General features: G+C 42.9%; 1 protein-coding gene across 7 annotated transcripts in view; it reads left to right on the top strand.

Annotated features, from left to right (window-relative positions):
• The window catches only part of LOC112249061 (zinc finger protein 536-like), a 192,789-nt gene that overhangs the window by 164,121 nt on the left and 10,760 nt on the right, over positions 1 to 17,908 (top strand). Inside the window, exon 8 of one of the 7 annotated variants that reach the window (XM_042320927.1) lies at positions 8,114 to 10,610. The exons of the other annotated variants lie outside the window; for them this stretch is intronic. Coding sequence (XP_042176861.1) covers positions 8,114 to 8,244 — 131 coding nt within the window. The 3' untranslated portion in view covers positions 8,245 to 10,610. Of the gene's footprint in view, positions 1 to 8,113; positions 10,611 to 17,908 lie in introns of those variants that run through there. 7 annotated transcript variants of the gene reach the window in all.

Genomic DNA, 17,908 nt, shown 5'->3' with positions numbered 1-17,908 from the left:
CTAAACCTTGAAGAGGCTGCCTTTCACACTGCCCCCCAACGCTCTGCCACACATGTACTTCGAGAGCTCAGTAATATGTGATACAATTCCATCCTCAAATCCATTCTCCCACACTGAGGTCACGTGTTACAGGCTGACTGAGAGGGGTAATAGGAAAGATCCTAGTGGGAGGAGCTGGTCTAATCATGAAGAGCAGGGTGTCACTGCTTAAAATGAAGGCCTGCGGTTAGAGATACTGTGCTGTAGCAGAGGCTAAGGATTCACCAGGAAGTAAAGTCCAAACAGTCCACTAGAGATAAAAATATATATATATATACATTTTCATATGGTGTTAAACTCAATGCCCCAATGTAGATGTGTACATTAATACCCCTCAAGTTGAATTGGACTTCACCAGAACAATAATAATCTGTAATTGGTCTTGAGTTAGGTAAAACAGAGATGGTGTCTGTCAGTATATATGGACATGTCCCCCCCCTCCCCATTTAAAGAAGCTGTAGAATGAACAACCTGTGTATGTCAAATGTAGTTGCAGAAGAAAATGTTATTTCGCTGTTTCTGTTACTGGAGCAGAAACAATGAACCTTCTGGATGTGCTGGCTGACCATGGCAGGGTAAGAGAGGGAGGGAGAGGAAGACTGAGCCGGAGAAATGGGAGGGGGGATCTGGGAAGGTTTCGTATATCATAATTATCCCGTTAAGCAACGGAGGGGTTCCCTTCGGGAATGATTCTTAAATGGAGGATTTGCAATGAGAACGGGTCAGAAATGCTTCCAGCAAGCAGGAAATCCTGTTTTCATTTACATAATCATATCACCACTTCTCTTTGGTCCCTTCTTAAAGGCGGATGCTCATTCATAGCCCAGCTTTTGTAGGTTTAAAGCTGTTGTTGTTTTTATTCCCTCTAATACGTGTCCCCTTACTGCCAGAGCTTCTCTAAGTCTGTTCTCACTTTTTGACCTTATTCTTAACATCTTCTTTGAGCTTGGTTGGGCCCGTTTGGCTCTTCTTCCTCGAGCACATATGTGAAAAACAGAAACATAAATACAAGTTGATTCATGAATAGCGCTGTCTTAATTGAGACCCAGTAAGAGTAAGTAGCAGATGTTATACCGGGAACTGTTGAATCATCAGAGACCAGAGGAAGTCTGCAAAATCATATTAAAAATGTTAAAAAAACAAGCCAGGTGCTCGTGATTTTCCATTGCAGCACACTGTGGTGATGTGGGAGGGGGAACGGGAGGGAGGATAGGAGAGGGATCGAACCGAGAGAGAGTGCCAGCATTCAGAGACATTTCTGGTGTCGCCTTACTGTGTGATCTTGCCCGTAAACTCTCTTTATTGTCCTTATCACGATAGTAAGCCTCAGATTATTCACCATAGAGCTCGTCTGAGAAGACGTGTCTCTGTATCATTACTGTTGGGTGCTTCCACAATCACGAGTGTATTCAAAGTTTACGATGAACACAGAGAAAGTGAAGAGTTCCCTGTCTGCATCTCCCTGCTCGTCTGAATCCTCATCGCGGAGCACATCCCAGGTCTCCAGCTGCCTTCTCTTCTTATTTTAAACTCCTGTCCCTGATCCACTAGGAGCCCGTCTAATATTGTAGGGTGATTCCTGCCCTAGGAGGTGCTGTGCTCCAGCGGCAGGCAGGTTCCTGTGCTCTGTCTGTCTGTAGTGGTAGAGTAGGGAACCTGTGAGGTGGTGCAGTGACAGGCCCTGTTTCTCCTCATCTCTCTCTCTCTCTCTCTCTCTCTCTCTCTCACTGTCTCCCCCCCCCTCCCCCGTTTCTCTGAAGTGACAGACAGTGTCGTTCTCGTCACTCAGAGGGGACCTCGTCCCAGGCTGACAGAGTCGCTTCAGCGTTCTTCTCCATTCCCTCCGCAGCGCGACGCCACACAAAATTAGTAACCAGATATGGCAGTGGCGCGATGCTAGTGCGAATAATACCACACACTCGAGGGAGCCCAGAGCTGTGAGATTAGCACAGACAATTAATACAAGACATGCCTGCGAGAAGGCCTCGGAATATCTTTATGTTGTTTTAGCCGCTACGGCTCTAGAACTGAAACTGTCCCTCTGTGTCAGTGTTTGAGGGTGTGTGTGTGTGTGTGTGTGTGTGTGTGTGTGTGTGTGTGTGTGTGTGTGTGTGTGTGTGTGTGTGTGTGTGTGTGTGTGTGTGTGTGTGTGTGTGTGTGTGTGTGTGTGTGTGCGTGCGTGCAGGCGTGCGTGTGCTCTTTCATGTCTGTATGTTGTGTAATTGAAACCTTAATTTTGACAGGTGTTGTGATCTCATCTTCTTTTTTTATAGCCCTGAAGTCATGTACTGTACGGTAGCTTGTCACAGACATTCTTGTCCATTGAAAATCAACATTCTCAGCCTGTAGTCCATGTGTAAGTGAAGTAAGGAAGTGTGTGCGGTCTATGTAAGCACATCTCGGCCCTCCCTGCGTACAGGCTTGATAGAATAAAAAGCATGCTTCATACCCACATGAGGCCTGATGAGCACAGATGACCTCACCTCTTCCTGTTGCCTAACAAAAGGTTCCTTTTACAATAGAGACGGGGAGGGGGGTAGAGTACAGAAGATCCCCGGCTCGTCCCACCAACCAGAATGTGCCCTCTACAGAGACAACAGAAAAAGTTTTAGCGACAGCCTTTGGTTGACCTTGTTAGCTCCAGCGCACTTGGGTACTCTGTGGTTAATTATTTTTTCCCCTCCCCTTCTACATTAGACTACAGCTTGTGCTCAAACCACAAGTTTTTTTGCACATTCCAACGCCATTATGTTACATTGTTGCTGAATAAAGGCTGGTATTATGTTCCCGCAGTAAAGGGCAGAAGTGGACAGAGTTTTTATCTGCTGAACGAATCAATCAGGATTAGGTCAGCTGAAAAGAATCACAGACAGCAGTCGACAGTGTCTGTGCGTGTGGGTGTGCAAGTTTGTGTGTGTGTGTATTTGAAATGTTGCTTATTTAAAGGGGAGTTATTTGTTGGTTATGAGTACATGGGGGGGTGACTGAGATGTCATTTCTCGGCTACAGAGAGGATCTCTTCTATTTATTTTATCCTCTGTGGGAAGATTGGAAGGTCGCTCATTATCATTTCAGCAGAAATGATTAGGAGATCAAATAGAGATCGAATGCCATTTCCTTCCATTAATGCGGGGGGCGGGGGGGGTTAGTGTGTCTGTCATGGCATGGCTGTCCGGCTGCCTGTGGGAAAAGACAGAGGGAAGAATGGAGGAGAGGATTAAGAGGGGACTGGGGCTTGGCAAGGGAGTGCAGGGCTATTCATTAGCAGGGCCCTAAGAGAGGCACACTGGCATGCTTAGAGTGAGAGAGAGAGAGATAGATGAGCCTTGAGCAGTAGCTCTACCACACAAAATGGAGGGTGAAGGCAAAAGTCAGTGATCACATGGTCAAGTTTGCGCTCCACATTGTGCAAACCTACTCATGCAACACTTTGTCCTGCTTTGAGACTCACACGCGTTAGGGAGAGGGTCCTGCCCTCTGGGGTCACATTCAAACAACCCCCCTTACTGTTGGGTCTAACAGGCTGCTAATGCCCTTGCCAGCAGTGGTGTAAAGTACTTAAGTAAAAACACTTTAAAGTACTACTTAAGTTGTTTTTGTTATGTGTACTTTACTATTTTATATTTTTGACAACTTTTACTTTTACTTCACTACATTCCTAAAGAAAATAATGTTGTTTTTATTCCGTACATTTTCCCTGACACCCTAAAGTTCAAATGGTCAAATTCACGTACTTATCAAGAGAACATCCCTGGTCATCCTTACTGCCTCTGATCTGGTGGATTCACTAAACACAAATGCTTCGTTTGTAAATGATGTCTGAGTGTCGGAGTGTGCCCCTGGCTATCCGTACAGTAAAAACAACAAGACAATCGTGCCGTCCGGTTTGCTTAATAAAGTGAATTTGAAATGATTTATACTTCTACATTTCACTTTAGATACTTTTTACAAGTACATGTTATCAATTACATTTACTTTTAATACTTAAGTATATTTAAAACCAAATACTTTTAGACTTTGATTCAAGTAGTATTTTACTGAGTGACTTTCACTTTTACTTGAGTCATTTTATATTAAGGGTCTTTATTCTTACTCAAATAGGACAATTGGGTACTTTTTCTACCACTGCTAGCCAGTCACACAACCAACCCTCAAGTCACGACCCTGACACAAAAAAACGGGCCTATGTGCCATTTGTTTGTCGACTTAGGCTCAAATTGTGACTGCGTGTTTGAATTCCGAGTTAGAACAACGCTCTCGCTGTTCTGTGATCCGTGAGTTCAAATCCCTCCATTAGTGCTCTGGCTCAGAGGGTTATTTTGCCCATTAGAAGCACTACAATCTTGCATACTTCTTCTGTCTGAATAGCCATTCTCTCTGTGTTGTATTTATGTATTGGAAAAAAAGGTAATAGATCAAGCACATTCCATTATTCTCTTCTAAGATCATTAGCAAATATAATTAGATATGAAAGAAAGTCATTTGGAAAAGAGGGGGAGGAGAGAGAAAACGCTATCAGGCAAAGAAGACCGATTGTTGCATCAGAGTGTTTGGGCTTAAATTGCTCAGCGGAGGTATTATCTATCCAACCATCTTAGTCTCAGAAACAGTCACTGGGAGAGGGAGGGCACTCACTCCAGCCTACTGTTTCTCAACCGAGACCTAGCTTTTTCCTGTACACCCATGTCTCATACAATACCTACGGGCAAGGAGGAACGCATAAAATAGCATCTTAAACAACAATACCTACATTGTGTTGCGCCATTCTTTAAAAATACAATATCAGATAGAGCAAAATAGCCCCCCCCCTCCCGCATATATGGATTCTCCTTTTGTACTTTTGTCTGACCTAAAAAAGGAACACAAATCGTCTTCCTTGATGCAGTATAGCTGGGAACCGATCCATTGTGCCACTACCACATGTAGGAGTTTGTCACTGTTTGTGCACCTTAACGCGGTAGTGTGCTTTCTAATGGGGATCTGAGCAGAAACAGCCATAAACACCAAGATCCCGCTGTGTCTCACCGCAGATGTGCATTTTTCTTCTTTAGTGGTGCTTTGAGGGATGGGGGTGGATGTGGATTCCTCTTGTCTTCGTGAATCGCAGCAAATGGTATTCATAAACATCCCGTATTCATTAAAACCTTCTAAAAATATGATTTGGGTTCACATCCTCGCGCTCAAGCAGTAGCGTGTGCTGTTCATATTTACATATTTATAAATACTGGCTTTACAATGAGGCCTACCTTTGCCAAAAACAACACTTTTTGTCGACTGTTGCCGGATGCCTGGGAGAGAAGGAAGTCCTCAGAGGCACCTTCAATGGCAGTGCTCTATTGTAACTGCCTGTTTGCCTGCCTGCCTGCAGCAGACTCAAATGTACATAGGGCATCAGTCACTTCCATGGCACTTATGTTACAGCTAAACTCAAGTCTCATGCAGTCAAACCCACATCATTAGAAGACTAGCACTTAATCTACAATAGATGGAGGCTAGGATTGTCTGGGGGAATTACTTCTCCTGCTTTTGTTTTAGCCTCATCAGATTTCTCTTCTTTTTTTTTGGTCTCAAACCTTTACACACCAGTAACAAATCCAGAGCAATACACAATGTAAAATAGAAGGATTTATACTGTTTTCCATAGTAACCGATTAGCTTAATAGTCTTGTGTAGTTTGCGTACTAGCGAGGCTTTCACAGCAAAATGGCTTGTGAATGTCAGGTGAGAGACTGCTTAGAGACCCCCACGCTATAAACACTAATATTTCCCAAGGCGGTTTACAACACATGCTCTCAGCCTTGTGTTAGGCCATTGTTCTGTCCGTCTATTCATTTATCCATTCTGTTAAGCATGACACATGTATTAACACAGGGTGGATCCTGGAGCTATGCGTCCTCTTACCATATGCCTGGGTATCTAGAGCCCTCTACTCCAGTAAATGGCCATTCTGACTGTTATCTCACAGTTTACCAGTAGAGGGCGTCCTCACCCTTTCAGCATTTTCATTAGTCCTTTTGACTACGGTGCATTTTTGCAATTTACTGTAAAATATATACGTTATTATACAAATAATGATCTAATCAGCTGTCACAGATATAGAGAGTCTTGCTGACCTGATGCTGGTGTATAAATTGTAGCATTTACCAATCCCAATATTGTTATTTTTTGCATAATATATTTCCATAATGCTTTTCCTAATGATTCCTTACATTATAATGATAAAGTATGTAGTCTACAGCATTAACCAGATAGTATTTATTTAAACAGTATTGACCTGGTATGATAAACAGTAGTTGTTTTTAAGATGGCAGACACAAGTGGAATGTCAACAAGGTCCTTGGGTTGGCTGGTGAGGTGCATCTGTTCTGCACCCGAATGGGAAATTAAAACTGAGAGGAAGTTATGAGGAATCTATAAAGTTGGCCTGGAAATCTCCTGCTCGCAGTGGCAGTTGTTGGGGGAGAAGAAATGTCATGCTTAAATAATAACATTCCAGGTGGCTTAGTTAATGAACAGTGAAAATCAAATATGGGGCTTAATCTGTAAGTCATTACTGGAAGTTAAAAAAACAACAACGAAAAAACAGGAAAATCACGAGGAGAAGCCACATTTAAGAGGCTAGATACTTTTTATGTCAAGAAAAACATTTCTTTGTTTATTAGGTGGACCACGACAACATATTTTGTTTAGGGGCGGAGGGGGAGGGGCTCCGTATATTAGACATTTAGGATGCCATTGGATGCGTTCCAAAATGAAGCTGTTGATAGACATTTAGTCTGATTCCTTAGTGAATGGCTGAGTAAATGATAGATTTATGCGTGAAACATAGATGTAGACAGAGAATAGTATAAACCAACCGTCTGTTCCATCATATAACCATATAAAAAAAAGCATACATGACATATACAGGCTTAGTCTGCCATCTAGTGGTCAAAGTTGGCTCTGACAGTATTTCCTTAAGACTGCGTCGTCGTACAGAACCATGCAGATGAGACTGCAAATGATGGGCAGAACAGTGATGCTCTCTCTTCGAGAGATGAAAGCAGTTGTGTGCGGTATGTCTTGAAAGGTTAACACCCAGAGATGAACGTTTTCATTTGTTGATTGCGTCTGGCATAGGATGGTTTCAAGTGTGAATGAAGATTGCGTGTAACTCAGACGAGCCCTGAGAGCTACTTTAATTCTCGTTAGAATCTTCGTCATCTGCCTTTTTTTTCGGAACTGTTTGACATAGGAGTTTTAAGTGAACGTACAGAACATCTTGATTTGAGCGTGACGGTGTGATTATGTGCTTTAATACACAGAGAGAGAGCAGGTGGCCGCAGTAATTTTGCTCTTTGAGAAATCGAATCGATGCTGTTCTATCCTGTTTTTAGCTTTCCGTCGCTCTGCACCGACTCTTCATTTCTTTTTTCGATATCTTCCTTGCGACAGCATCATAACGGCACTTTGAAAAAAAGAACATGACATGGAGATGTATTCGGTAGATTTTATTGCCCCCCAAAAAATGTCCTCTAGAAGTTGTTGAGGCAATGGAACTGTGAAAGGAAACAGGGATTGTGTTATTTAGCTCTCACACTGTTGCAGAACTTGAAGATGAGCATGTTTTGCTGTTTGGGATTCAAACGTGTGGTATAATTGCTTACTTGAGTACAGGATCACCAAGTTATCACACTTAACTAGCAAACAAACTTGCTTGGAAAAAGTATGGAAATCATTTTACTGCTAGTGCCTCATACCATTTTTAGACTGCAAACTTTGCTAAACACCTCACAACCTCACCTCTGAGTCCCTGTTAGAGGCCTAGCATACATTTGAACCAAGTTTAGCATTTTCTTTATTTAGTCATCTCAATGTTAGTCTAGACGTTTGTCAGTCATATATGTGTAATGCTAAATCTTGGTTCCTGAACAGAATGTCAGTTTCTGTTTTGCTCTTACTTCACCCTTTGTGATGTTTGTTACAGCAAGAGGTGGCCATTTTGTGTGTATAACTGCTATGCTATGTTTAGTGTTGTGGCTGTGGTGGGGGCCGGGGCAGTCTTGTTAATCTGCATTTGTTCTCTTAACTGTAGTTCATCTGTGGGTAGGAGAGGAGGAAGGCCATGGAGCCCTGGGCCCCGCGCTGACCCTCGACCCTAACCTCGCGCTGCCTAACCTAGCTGACACTGAGACGCACGACGCAGCCTCTCTTAACAGAGACTAACTCCCGCCCGAACACCCGGCTGGAGCAAGGCAGGAACATGATGATGATGATGATGGTGATGATGAAGGAACACACTATATCAACGACTTGATTTAAAACATGCTACAATCAAACAAGATAAGTCATTCAAAAGGAACTATGAAGGAGTGTTTCTGCCCTGTGTGAGGATGGAGAGGAGACAGAGACAGACCTGCTGAAATGTAGAGGCCACTGGATGTGACGCTCAGCCAAGTGACAGACAGACAGCGACTTTAACCATTCTGTTTCCTGTCCTCTCATGGATGACTCCTCCCTCCATCTTCTGTCTTCTTCATGTCTCTCCTTTTGATGTTTTTGATGAAACTACCTGCTAAATGACAGTCCCTAAAACACCCCTACTATGACACATTCCTTGATCCAAGATGGCGTCCATCATTGTTGACAGAAAAAGAAGATAATATTCAGACTGAACTGTTGTGCTGACCTGTGCTTCACCTGTACGACAGACTCTCTCTCTCTCCTATCAGATCCAGTACAAGACAGGTATTCAGTGACCCCTGGATCACAGTAATGGTATTGTCCCTGGACTGTACCATTCCCACTCTTGTCCAGCTGGAGCTGTAGCTTAACAAGCTCCTTTTGACCAGACCAACCATCTATGGAGACCAAGCACACTTATTGCCACGCACATTTTAGTTGCTGTTTTCTACCCTGTTTTAGGGCCCAATGCTCTGCGTGTCAAAAACAAACTAACAGGGAGAAGAAAAACTGAAAAACTAAAAACTAAACCAGAAGTATGACATTCTCTGACAATCTTTTCCTGTGCTAGCTAACTAAGAGAGAGCAGTAGTTTTCAGATATGATTGGGATGTTAGTAGATGTGACAACGAGGAGAGAAAGCCTGAGCATTGTACAGTAAAGTGTGATGATGGACAGAGGACTGAGGATCCTCACCCCACCCCCTCCCCGTAACAGGAACAGGAACAGGACTGAAGGGAAGACTCTTTTCTCGCTCTATATCACAGAGCCTGTAAATGCTCAGAACTAAATGTAAAAAGAGAGAAGTAGCAGCAAAAAAACAACAAAAAAAAACGCTGTTTGTGAAGAGCAGAAGGTGTTGAAATGACAGTAATAACTAGTTTACACGACCATGTCCTGTAGGTAAACATAGAGCTTTGAAGAGAAGATATGAAAAACAAAACGGGATTGTATTTTCTCCCCTTTTCATCTCTCTTATTGACTTCGAGGACCTGTAGTGTTGCAAATGTTTGTAAGATACTGCCACCGATCAATGTTGCAAAGTGTTACTGACTACTGAAACGGTTTGATGTATTTACTTTGAGAAAAAAAAAAGAAGACGTTAAAAACTGGAAAAAACAAATATTGTCTAGCCTTAGATACAGTCATCCGTTGTTGCATCCACGAAGCTAGTTGTTTTAGACGGTAAAGGCCTTAGGGTCGATCCGTTTTTCTTTTCTTCCAAGTACTGTACTTTTCTTTGCCTTCTTACATCTCAAAGAAAAAAGAAAAAGATTGACAATCTACTCATGTGCTCCAAACATATGCCCTTATATACATAATACATTATGCATAGAAGGATTTGTTTTTTCTCCCAGAAGTATTTTGGGCTGTGATAGTATTATAAATCAAATCTATACAGTACAAAACTAGCTCACTTAACTACAATGAAGGTGTGTGTGTGTGTGTGTGTGTCTGTGTGTCCCTTGACATTGTGAACTGTTTCTATGTCCTCTTGTGAACCCTGAGAATTCTAAATGCGGTATGTACAGTGCACATATATACAGTACATTTTCAGTTTGAAGGACTACAGTACATGGCTTTGACAAAACTGTTATCATAGTGCCAACCCAAGGCATGCAAGTCACCTGTGTGGTCATCATTTACATGCTGTTTGTTACTAAAGCAGAGTGATGATCGATGCTCAAGTTCCACATTGGGTTGAAATTCAACTCCACACACACGAAAAAAAAAGCCTGTTTTTAATTTGCTGTTCTTGACTTTAGAATTCCCAATTCCAAAATATGAAGGAGGAGAAAAAAAGGACGAGAAATTAAAACAAAAAGTGATATTGTTGGGAATTAAACAGGGTGCTGAGAAGTGGATTGTGGGACTGGGTCTGAGTTAACCAATCAGAGGGCCCGGTCAGTCCCATAGTGATGCCCTCTCTCCACTTCTCTCCGTTGTGTGGTTGTATAGCTGAGAGGTTAATATTAACTGTCTGGCTCTCTGAACCGGTATATGAGCATTCCACGTACGAACCTGTCTTGTGAGCTGAAAACCTTTTGTTTGCTGTATTCTCATGGCAGATGCTTCGTTTTGTAACTACTGAACTGTACTTATAATAAAAATAAAATGTATTCAAACTATAACGGATTTTTGTCGAGCGATGGGTTGTTTCTCCCCCCCCCCCACAGGATAACAGTCACCTAGGAGAAAATAAAGCATCAAAATGCCAGTGTTGAGTGAACGACAGTGTGAATATGCCAGTCCCTCAAAACTATTCCGTTTCCAGTCTAGTCCTTTATCGCAGAGCTTCATTGACTATGCTCATGCTGTTGAATAGGCTACAATACAAACTAATTGTGGTAGGCCTATATGATATTGTCATCCCACCACAAACAACAAAGTCACCTCACTGCATTGGATGGAGAACTGTCCTATAGTAGTTTTGTGCTCTAAAATATATACACACATGAATGTAGGCCTAGCCATCAACTTCTTAATGCCTCAGGTACAAGCAAACTGAAAATGGGTTTACACACTCATGCAAACCAGGGAGACCCAGAATGGACCTATATCCCGTCTGATACACACACACACACACACACCGAAAGAAAGATCAGTGATCAGCTGAGAGCACTTCTCTTGACTGTTGTTGGTGAAGCGCTTGTTATATTGCACTGAATGATGAGCAATATAAATTATGTATCTTTCTCCCCTCTCCCTGACTTCACTGTTAAGTGCCGTACAAGGAAGTAGCCAGAGGGGATACAGTGCTGACTGACTACAGAGCTGACCGTGTAGCACCAAACTGGCCTGTTCCATGACAGCTCAGATGACAAGTTATGGTGTTGCTAACTGTAGCACTGTGCCCTTGGGCCAATGTATTGTTAATTCCAGAACACCATCAAGTCTTATTTCAGGATGGGCAAATAATTGCTCTTCTCCTTGTTTCTTTTTTTCTAGTCTACCCATCACGCAAATTTGTTTTGGACATATTGTGTGTAATTGGTTAGTGTGTGTATGTGTGTGTGTGTGTGTGTGTGTGTGTGTGTGTGTGTGTGTGATCTAAGACAGATAGTGCTGTGATGTCATTTTTCACAGGTCCACTACCGAGCTGGAGGGTGCAGCACCTTCCACCCCCTGAGACCGTGTTTGTCTCATCGAAGGAATCTCTCCGTTTCCCATAGCAATGTCACAGGCAGGAAAGTAACCATATCAAAACCTTCAGAAAGATCAAACTTCCTTACCCACATCAAAAGTACACGTCACTGGAGTCCGCTTTGTTCCCCTAGTTCTAGTCTGGGATGTTTTTCAAGGGGAAGTATTTCATGTTTTTAGTCCTCCTCTTTGGTGGTACAGGCTGAAACCTGATCCAGGTCTGGTTGATGGGATCCATATTTGAGTTAACCTAACGTCAGGACCCAGCGGCTGCTGAGCCTGCTGGGAAGAGGCCCAGGTCAATGCCTGACTAATTTTTAAACGGATCAGCTGCACTGCACCAGATGTGTGTGTGGGGGGGGATGCACGGAATCTGGTCCTAATAAAACTCACATTCGCAGAGAGTAACCATTTGACATAATTATTTTCTCCTTCTGTCTCTGGTAGTGAAATGTATTATTTATTTATCATTTAATACGTCACATAAGAACAAGTTCTTATTTACAATGACGACCTAGGAACAGTGGGTTAACTGCCTTGTTCAGGGGCAGCAGAACAGATTTTTACCTCGTCAGCTCGGGGATTCGATCTAGCAACTTTTCGGTTACTGGCCCAACACTGGAACTGCTAGGCTACCTGCCGCCCCAAACTAAATAGTGTTCAAAGGAAGGACGTGTTGTATGGTTATAAACCAGACAGTCCCTAATCAAAACCAGGATATTCATGTGTGTGTGTTCACCTACTGTGAATGTGATCGTGCACGTGTCACTGATTAAAGAACACATCAGGTCTTCTTTCATTAGATTCTGCTCGTATGTCTTTTTCATTGCTTGATGTTCTGTGACGCGTCATCAGTTTGCCTCATGACCCTGTTCAGAGCTTGATGAACATTTCTTCTCCCTTCATTTCGTTTTTTTCTCTCTCTCTCACATCTCTTGTCTTGCCCGTTGTCTCTCTCTCTTCCTCTCTCTCTCTGCATCCATTTCCTCTTTCCTTTTCACGCCATATTGTGCTGCAATGTGTTGCAGCGGCGATTGATGTGCTTAAGATGATGGTGCGGCTCCGTTCAAGTGTGCCAGCAGTTGTAACTGGGCAGATGGTGACCTCCAGTTGAACCTGTCCTTGCACTCATTTGTTCAGCTGTGGTTAATTTCACAGGCCTCCATGTTGCAGGCGTCTCTGCATTATGCACTGCTCCACCTTGGCCACTAGAGGGCGATAAAGACCAGCTTTTACCACATCAGGAGGAAACTAGCTACTCTCTGCCCTTGTTTTCACATTGCACTGAAAGGACTGACTCACGACAATGGTATCATAGAATAACAATAAAATAAATACTACAATAAATGGCACCTTTTGTTCTGAGCAATTTGATCCAACATCGGCAACCCCATAACCACAGTGTAGAATAACCAAGTCTATTTAATATTGAAAATATATTTATTTGTTTTACCAGGCAAGTCAGTTAAGAACAAATTCTTATTTTCAATGACGGCCTAGAACTACAGAGTTGTACCTTGTCAGCTCCGGGGATTTGAACTCGCAACCTTTCGGTTACTAGACCAACGCTCTAACCACTAGGCTACGCTGCTAGTTACTTATGATCTGTCGTTTGAATGCTACCAATCTGTAACCATAAGACAATCTGGGCCTGTCAGACTGTGCTTGGCACTATCCTCATAGACAGGGAGATCGTAAGTTTGGGTTATTTCAATTTGAGAAATACCGGTACTCTTTTGGGATTCTAAGCCTAAACTGTAACGCTGTTCAATAATAAACACACACCCACCCACCCATACACACCCATCTACACCCACATCCAGACACACCCACATCCAGACACACACTGATCATCTCACCACATAATGTCATCTCTTCTGCTCAATCAGTTTAGACAATCCCTGCATATTTACAGTACACTGAAATGCTGTTTATGTTGTACTGTATGTACTGTAGAGTGTAGAGTAATAGCTCTCTAAAACACACACACACACACACACACACACACACACACACACACACACACACACACACACACACACACACACACACACACACACACACACACACACACACACACACACAAACAAACAGAGAGACACACACAGAAACACACAATCCCCTGGCCTCCTGTTTCCTGGTAAATGTGTCTCTGTGCTAGTCTCAGGCTCTGCCTTATGAATCGATGATCATGTGGTGTAAGGGAGATAGATGGCTTTTAGCTCCATCTTGTCTCCTCTAATTGTAAAATATTAGTTACATTAGACTCTGCCTTGTGATTAATGGAACTTATTTGGAGGTGGCCCTCTCCTGGCCCTCCCCTTTCCAAAGTCCCCCACTGACTTTTGAGAATTGAGTGATTTCACTTAAAGCAGACAAATAGGGCTCTCTCTCTCTCTCTGAGAGGAAGAGAGAAGAGAGAGGCCAAGCAAAGGGAAGAGAGAAGGAGGGAAGGAAAATAAGAGAAGGGAGGGTGAGGAGGAGGAGGACAGAGAGAGATAAGGACAGGCAATGCTTGCATGGGGGAAAGCACTGACGATAAGGCTTAAAAAGTTATGCCAGAAAAAATAAGCCAAGAAATTTAAGCTTTGCAGGAAATAAAGCTTCGCCAGATTTATACCGTGTAACACATTGCAGATCACACGCTGAAAATACAACCCGATCTCACAGAGGCAAGTGAAGTCTTGATCTTGTTCTGAACCTGGTCGTCACTGAGAAAGGTACATATATTCATCATAACGAACTGTATTAATCATGTGGTGCTTTCCAATAACCCTCAGCCCAGTCCTCTTGCCTTGGAAACACAGTGACTGTTATTGATACCCGCAGACCACTTAGCCGTGCTGGGAACATGTTTGTGACAGCCAGAGACCGGGTTGCCCTTGTAATGTCTGCCATAGGAGAGAGATAGATCATGTTGCGGCGATATGAGCACCTTGTAGGAGACCTACTCCATACGGCAACTTTTCCATCCCGGCCCTCCTCTGTTCCTGAGCCCCATGGGAAGTGTGATGTTTTTATTCGTCCTCTCTTCTGTTGTTTTTTTTCTTTTTTCTTAATTGGCTCAGAGGCCTTGAGCAGCACCTGGCATGTATCGGGGCGAGTCGACATGATCTGCTCTGTTTAGGACACCGTCTCCTCTGGCTGTTCAGCTCCCACGGTTAGCCTGACACATACATCACTCTCTGTTCTCTGTTAGCCACTGCTTCAGTCATAACGCTACTTTTTTGACACGGGTTCGTTTTTATCAGCCTTTTTTTTAATCCTTCTTTCTAGAAGGTCAACAGGAAGTTCTCTTTTTCACTCCCTTTCATTGTTTCTATCTTCTCCGTTTCCCGTACACAAGCACACAGAGACTGTAGCCTACACTCTTACAGACTTGGACATCCATTAGCTGTCTGCAGTGACAGGTCAGCAATAGATTGGAGCTGGAGTAGAGACGAACACTCCTGACCTGCCCATCCCCAGGCCAGCTCCTCTGCTCCCGGACACATGCATGCAGAAACACATACACGCATGCACACACGTGCAAGCGCACACACATGTACGCACCCATACACACACGCACGCACGCACATGCGCGTGCACACACACATGCACACACACACGCTCTCACACACACACACACACACACACACACACACACACACACACACACACACACACACACACACACACACACACACACACACACACGCGCATGCACGCACACCACACACTGACCTAGTCCTGCTGAGACAAGCTGACATACAGGCCATCATCACATGATGAATTTACTGCTCCGTACCCTTGAGCCCCAACAGTCCTCAGCCATTCACAAGTGGGAGAGGCCCCGGTTTGTGTCTGCTCAACAGAGAGGACACTGACACTGCAGGTGCAGGTACAGAGGCTCTGACCACTGGAGAAGTTTGACCTTACAGTATGGGGTTTATAGTCCTAGCTGAATGGCATCTACAGACGCTAAGAAAATAACTGTTTTAGTGGAATAGAGACAAAGAAGGAGAGAGTGGGTGAGAGAGAGATAGAAAGACTCACTCTTTTGAGGAACTTATTAACAGCTTCTTCTGGTACAGCAATTAATAATCTAGTTCAGTATTTAACATGGGACTGAATCCCCAGTGACTACTTTTTAGCTTTCTTTGATGCATCAACACCCCCTCCCCTCTGCCTCTCCAGTGTATTCCTTAGTGTTATGTGTGTGTTGGTTTTTCTAGTTAACCAGAGAAATAGACCAGATCGCTATTCCCAGAACTTCAGCCCAATTTTACATCAACACACACACAGACTTCTGAAACCTCTTAATACCGTGGAAAAGTCAATCCCTCCAGGGCTTTGGATATAAATACAAATATCTTTGGTAAATCAATAGACATGTACCTTGAATCAGAGTAAAAATTATAGGTCTTTAATGTTTGAACAGGGTAGACCAGGGTTCCCCAACTGCTGGCACGTGTGCCGAATTTGGCCCGCGGGTGGTTTTATTTGGCCCCCAATGTTTTCTGCTCAAAAAAATAAAATATTCTTATTCATTTTGGGTAATTTGCATTGATGGACATAAAAGACTGTAAAAGCACCCTGAAGTCAGCTCCAAGTGATTTACATTTTGGAAATCTGGTCCCAAGTATTCCCACACATAATAGAGAGACACATAATCGTATACAAATGTAAGCAAGGTTTGAAATTATGTTTTAGTCAAATATTATATCTGGTTGGGCTTTGTGTGGTCAATTTGCACTCAACAAATAATTTGTAATGATGTTCCAGCCCCATGACGATCCACTCAAGAAGAAAACGTCCCGCGGCAAAATCTAGTTGATGATCCCTGGGGTAGTAGACATTCTAATGCTTTTTCCCAGCCATTACATTTTCCTGTCTGATGTTTACGGATCCATGCCACCGATTAATGGACGCTACTGTAACGTAGAGCTGGGACGATAAACCAAAAATGTTCGACCTTGACCGTACCGATCACCTATCGCATTCATTTTGCTGATATACCTGTAGTTTATTCCAATAAGTAGCCTATACTAGAGAAATGTGACATTTGAAATTAAATATATATCAGATACCTTAATAGAAATGGACTCAAGTAGAAGTGAAAGTCACCCAGTAAAATACTCCCGAGTGGCGCAGCGGCCTAAGGCACTGTATATCAGTGTGTCACTACACTCCCTGGTTTGAATCCAGGCTGTATCACATCCGGCCGTGTTTGGGAGTCCCATAGGGCGGTGTAAAATTGGCCCAGTGTCGTCCGGGTTTTGCTGGGGTAGGCCTTTATTGTAAATAAGAATTTGTTCTTAACTGACTTGCCTAGTTAAACAAAGGTTAAATAAATAAATAAAAAATGTTTTTACCTCACATTCCTTATATTAAGCAAACCAGACGACACACTTTCCTTATTATTATTTATTTTTTTGACAGCCAGGGTCACACTCCAACACTCAGACATCATTTACAAACTAAGCATTTGTGTATAGTGAATCCTCCAGAACAGAGGCAGTAGGGATGTTCTCTTGATAAGTGCATGAATTGGACCATTTTCCTGTCCTGCTAAGCATTCAAAATGTAACGAGTACTTTTGGGTGTCAAGGAAAATGAGTAAAAAGTACATTATTTTCTTTAGGATTGTAGTGAAGTAAAAGTAGAAGTTGTGAAAAATATGAATAGTAAAGTACAGATACCCCAAAAAACGACTTAACTACTTAAGTCTTTTTACTTTGCACCACTGAATATGGGTGATTGTTAATGGGACAACTGTGGCGAACATTAATATTAGATGAGGGCAGTGGGAAAGTAGGCCCCTAAATGGCAGGTAATTCAAGAAGACGAGTAAGCGGCCAGTACGTTGTAATAAAGTTGAAAGTTGTAATAAAGTTGTAACAATATTGAAAGTTTATTGCAACGTACTGTCCGCCTACTTTTCTTATTTTCTTGTTATAAACTTTTCGTTATATTTACTGTTATCGCATCAATTCAAGCAATTTATTGCAATAAGTATGTTTGTCCATATCGCCCAGCTCGAAAGTACACTTAGTACCTTTTTTTCTACCTAGAACCTAAAAGAGTTCTTCGACTGTCCCCATAAGAGAACCCTTTGGATAACCCTTTCTGGTTCCAGGTGGAACCTTTTGGGGTTCCATGTAGAACCCTTTCCAGAGAGGTTTCTACTTGGAACCAAAAGGGTCCTACCTGGAACCAAAAACAGCCGTGGGGAACCCATTTGGAACCCTTTTTTCTAAGTGTACTGTAACGCTGAGAAATGATGCGTAGGATGCCCCAGCCA

Source organism: Oncorhynchus tshawytscha, linkage group LG04, assembly GCF_018296145.1.
Source record: "Oncorhynchus tshawytscha isolate Ot180627B linkage group LG04, Otsh_v2.0, whole genome shotgun sequence".
NCBI classification, from domain to species: domain Eukaryota; kingdom Metazoa; phylum Chordata; class Actinopteri; order Salmoniformes; family Salmonidae; genus Oncorhynchus; species Oncorhynchus tshawytscha.
Note: the sequence above shows the minus strand (reverse complement) of the source record. Positions and strands in the feature narration are given on the sequence as shown.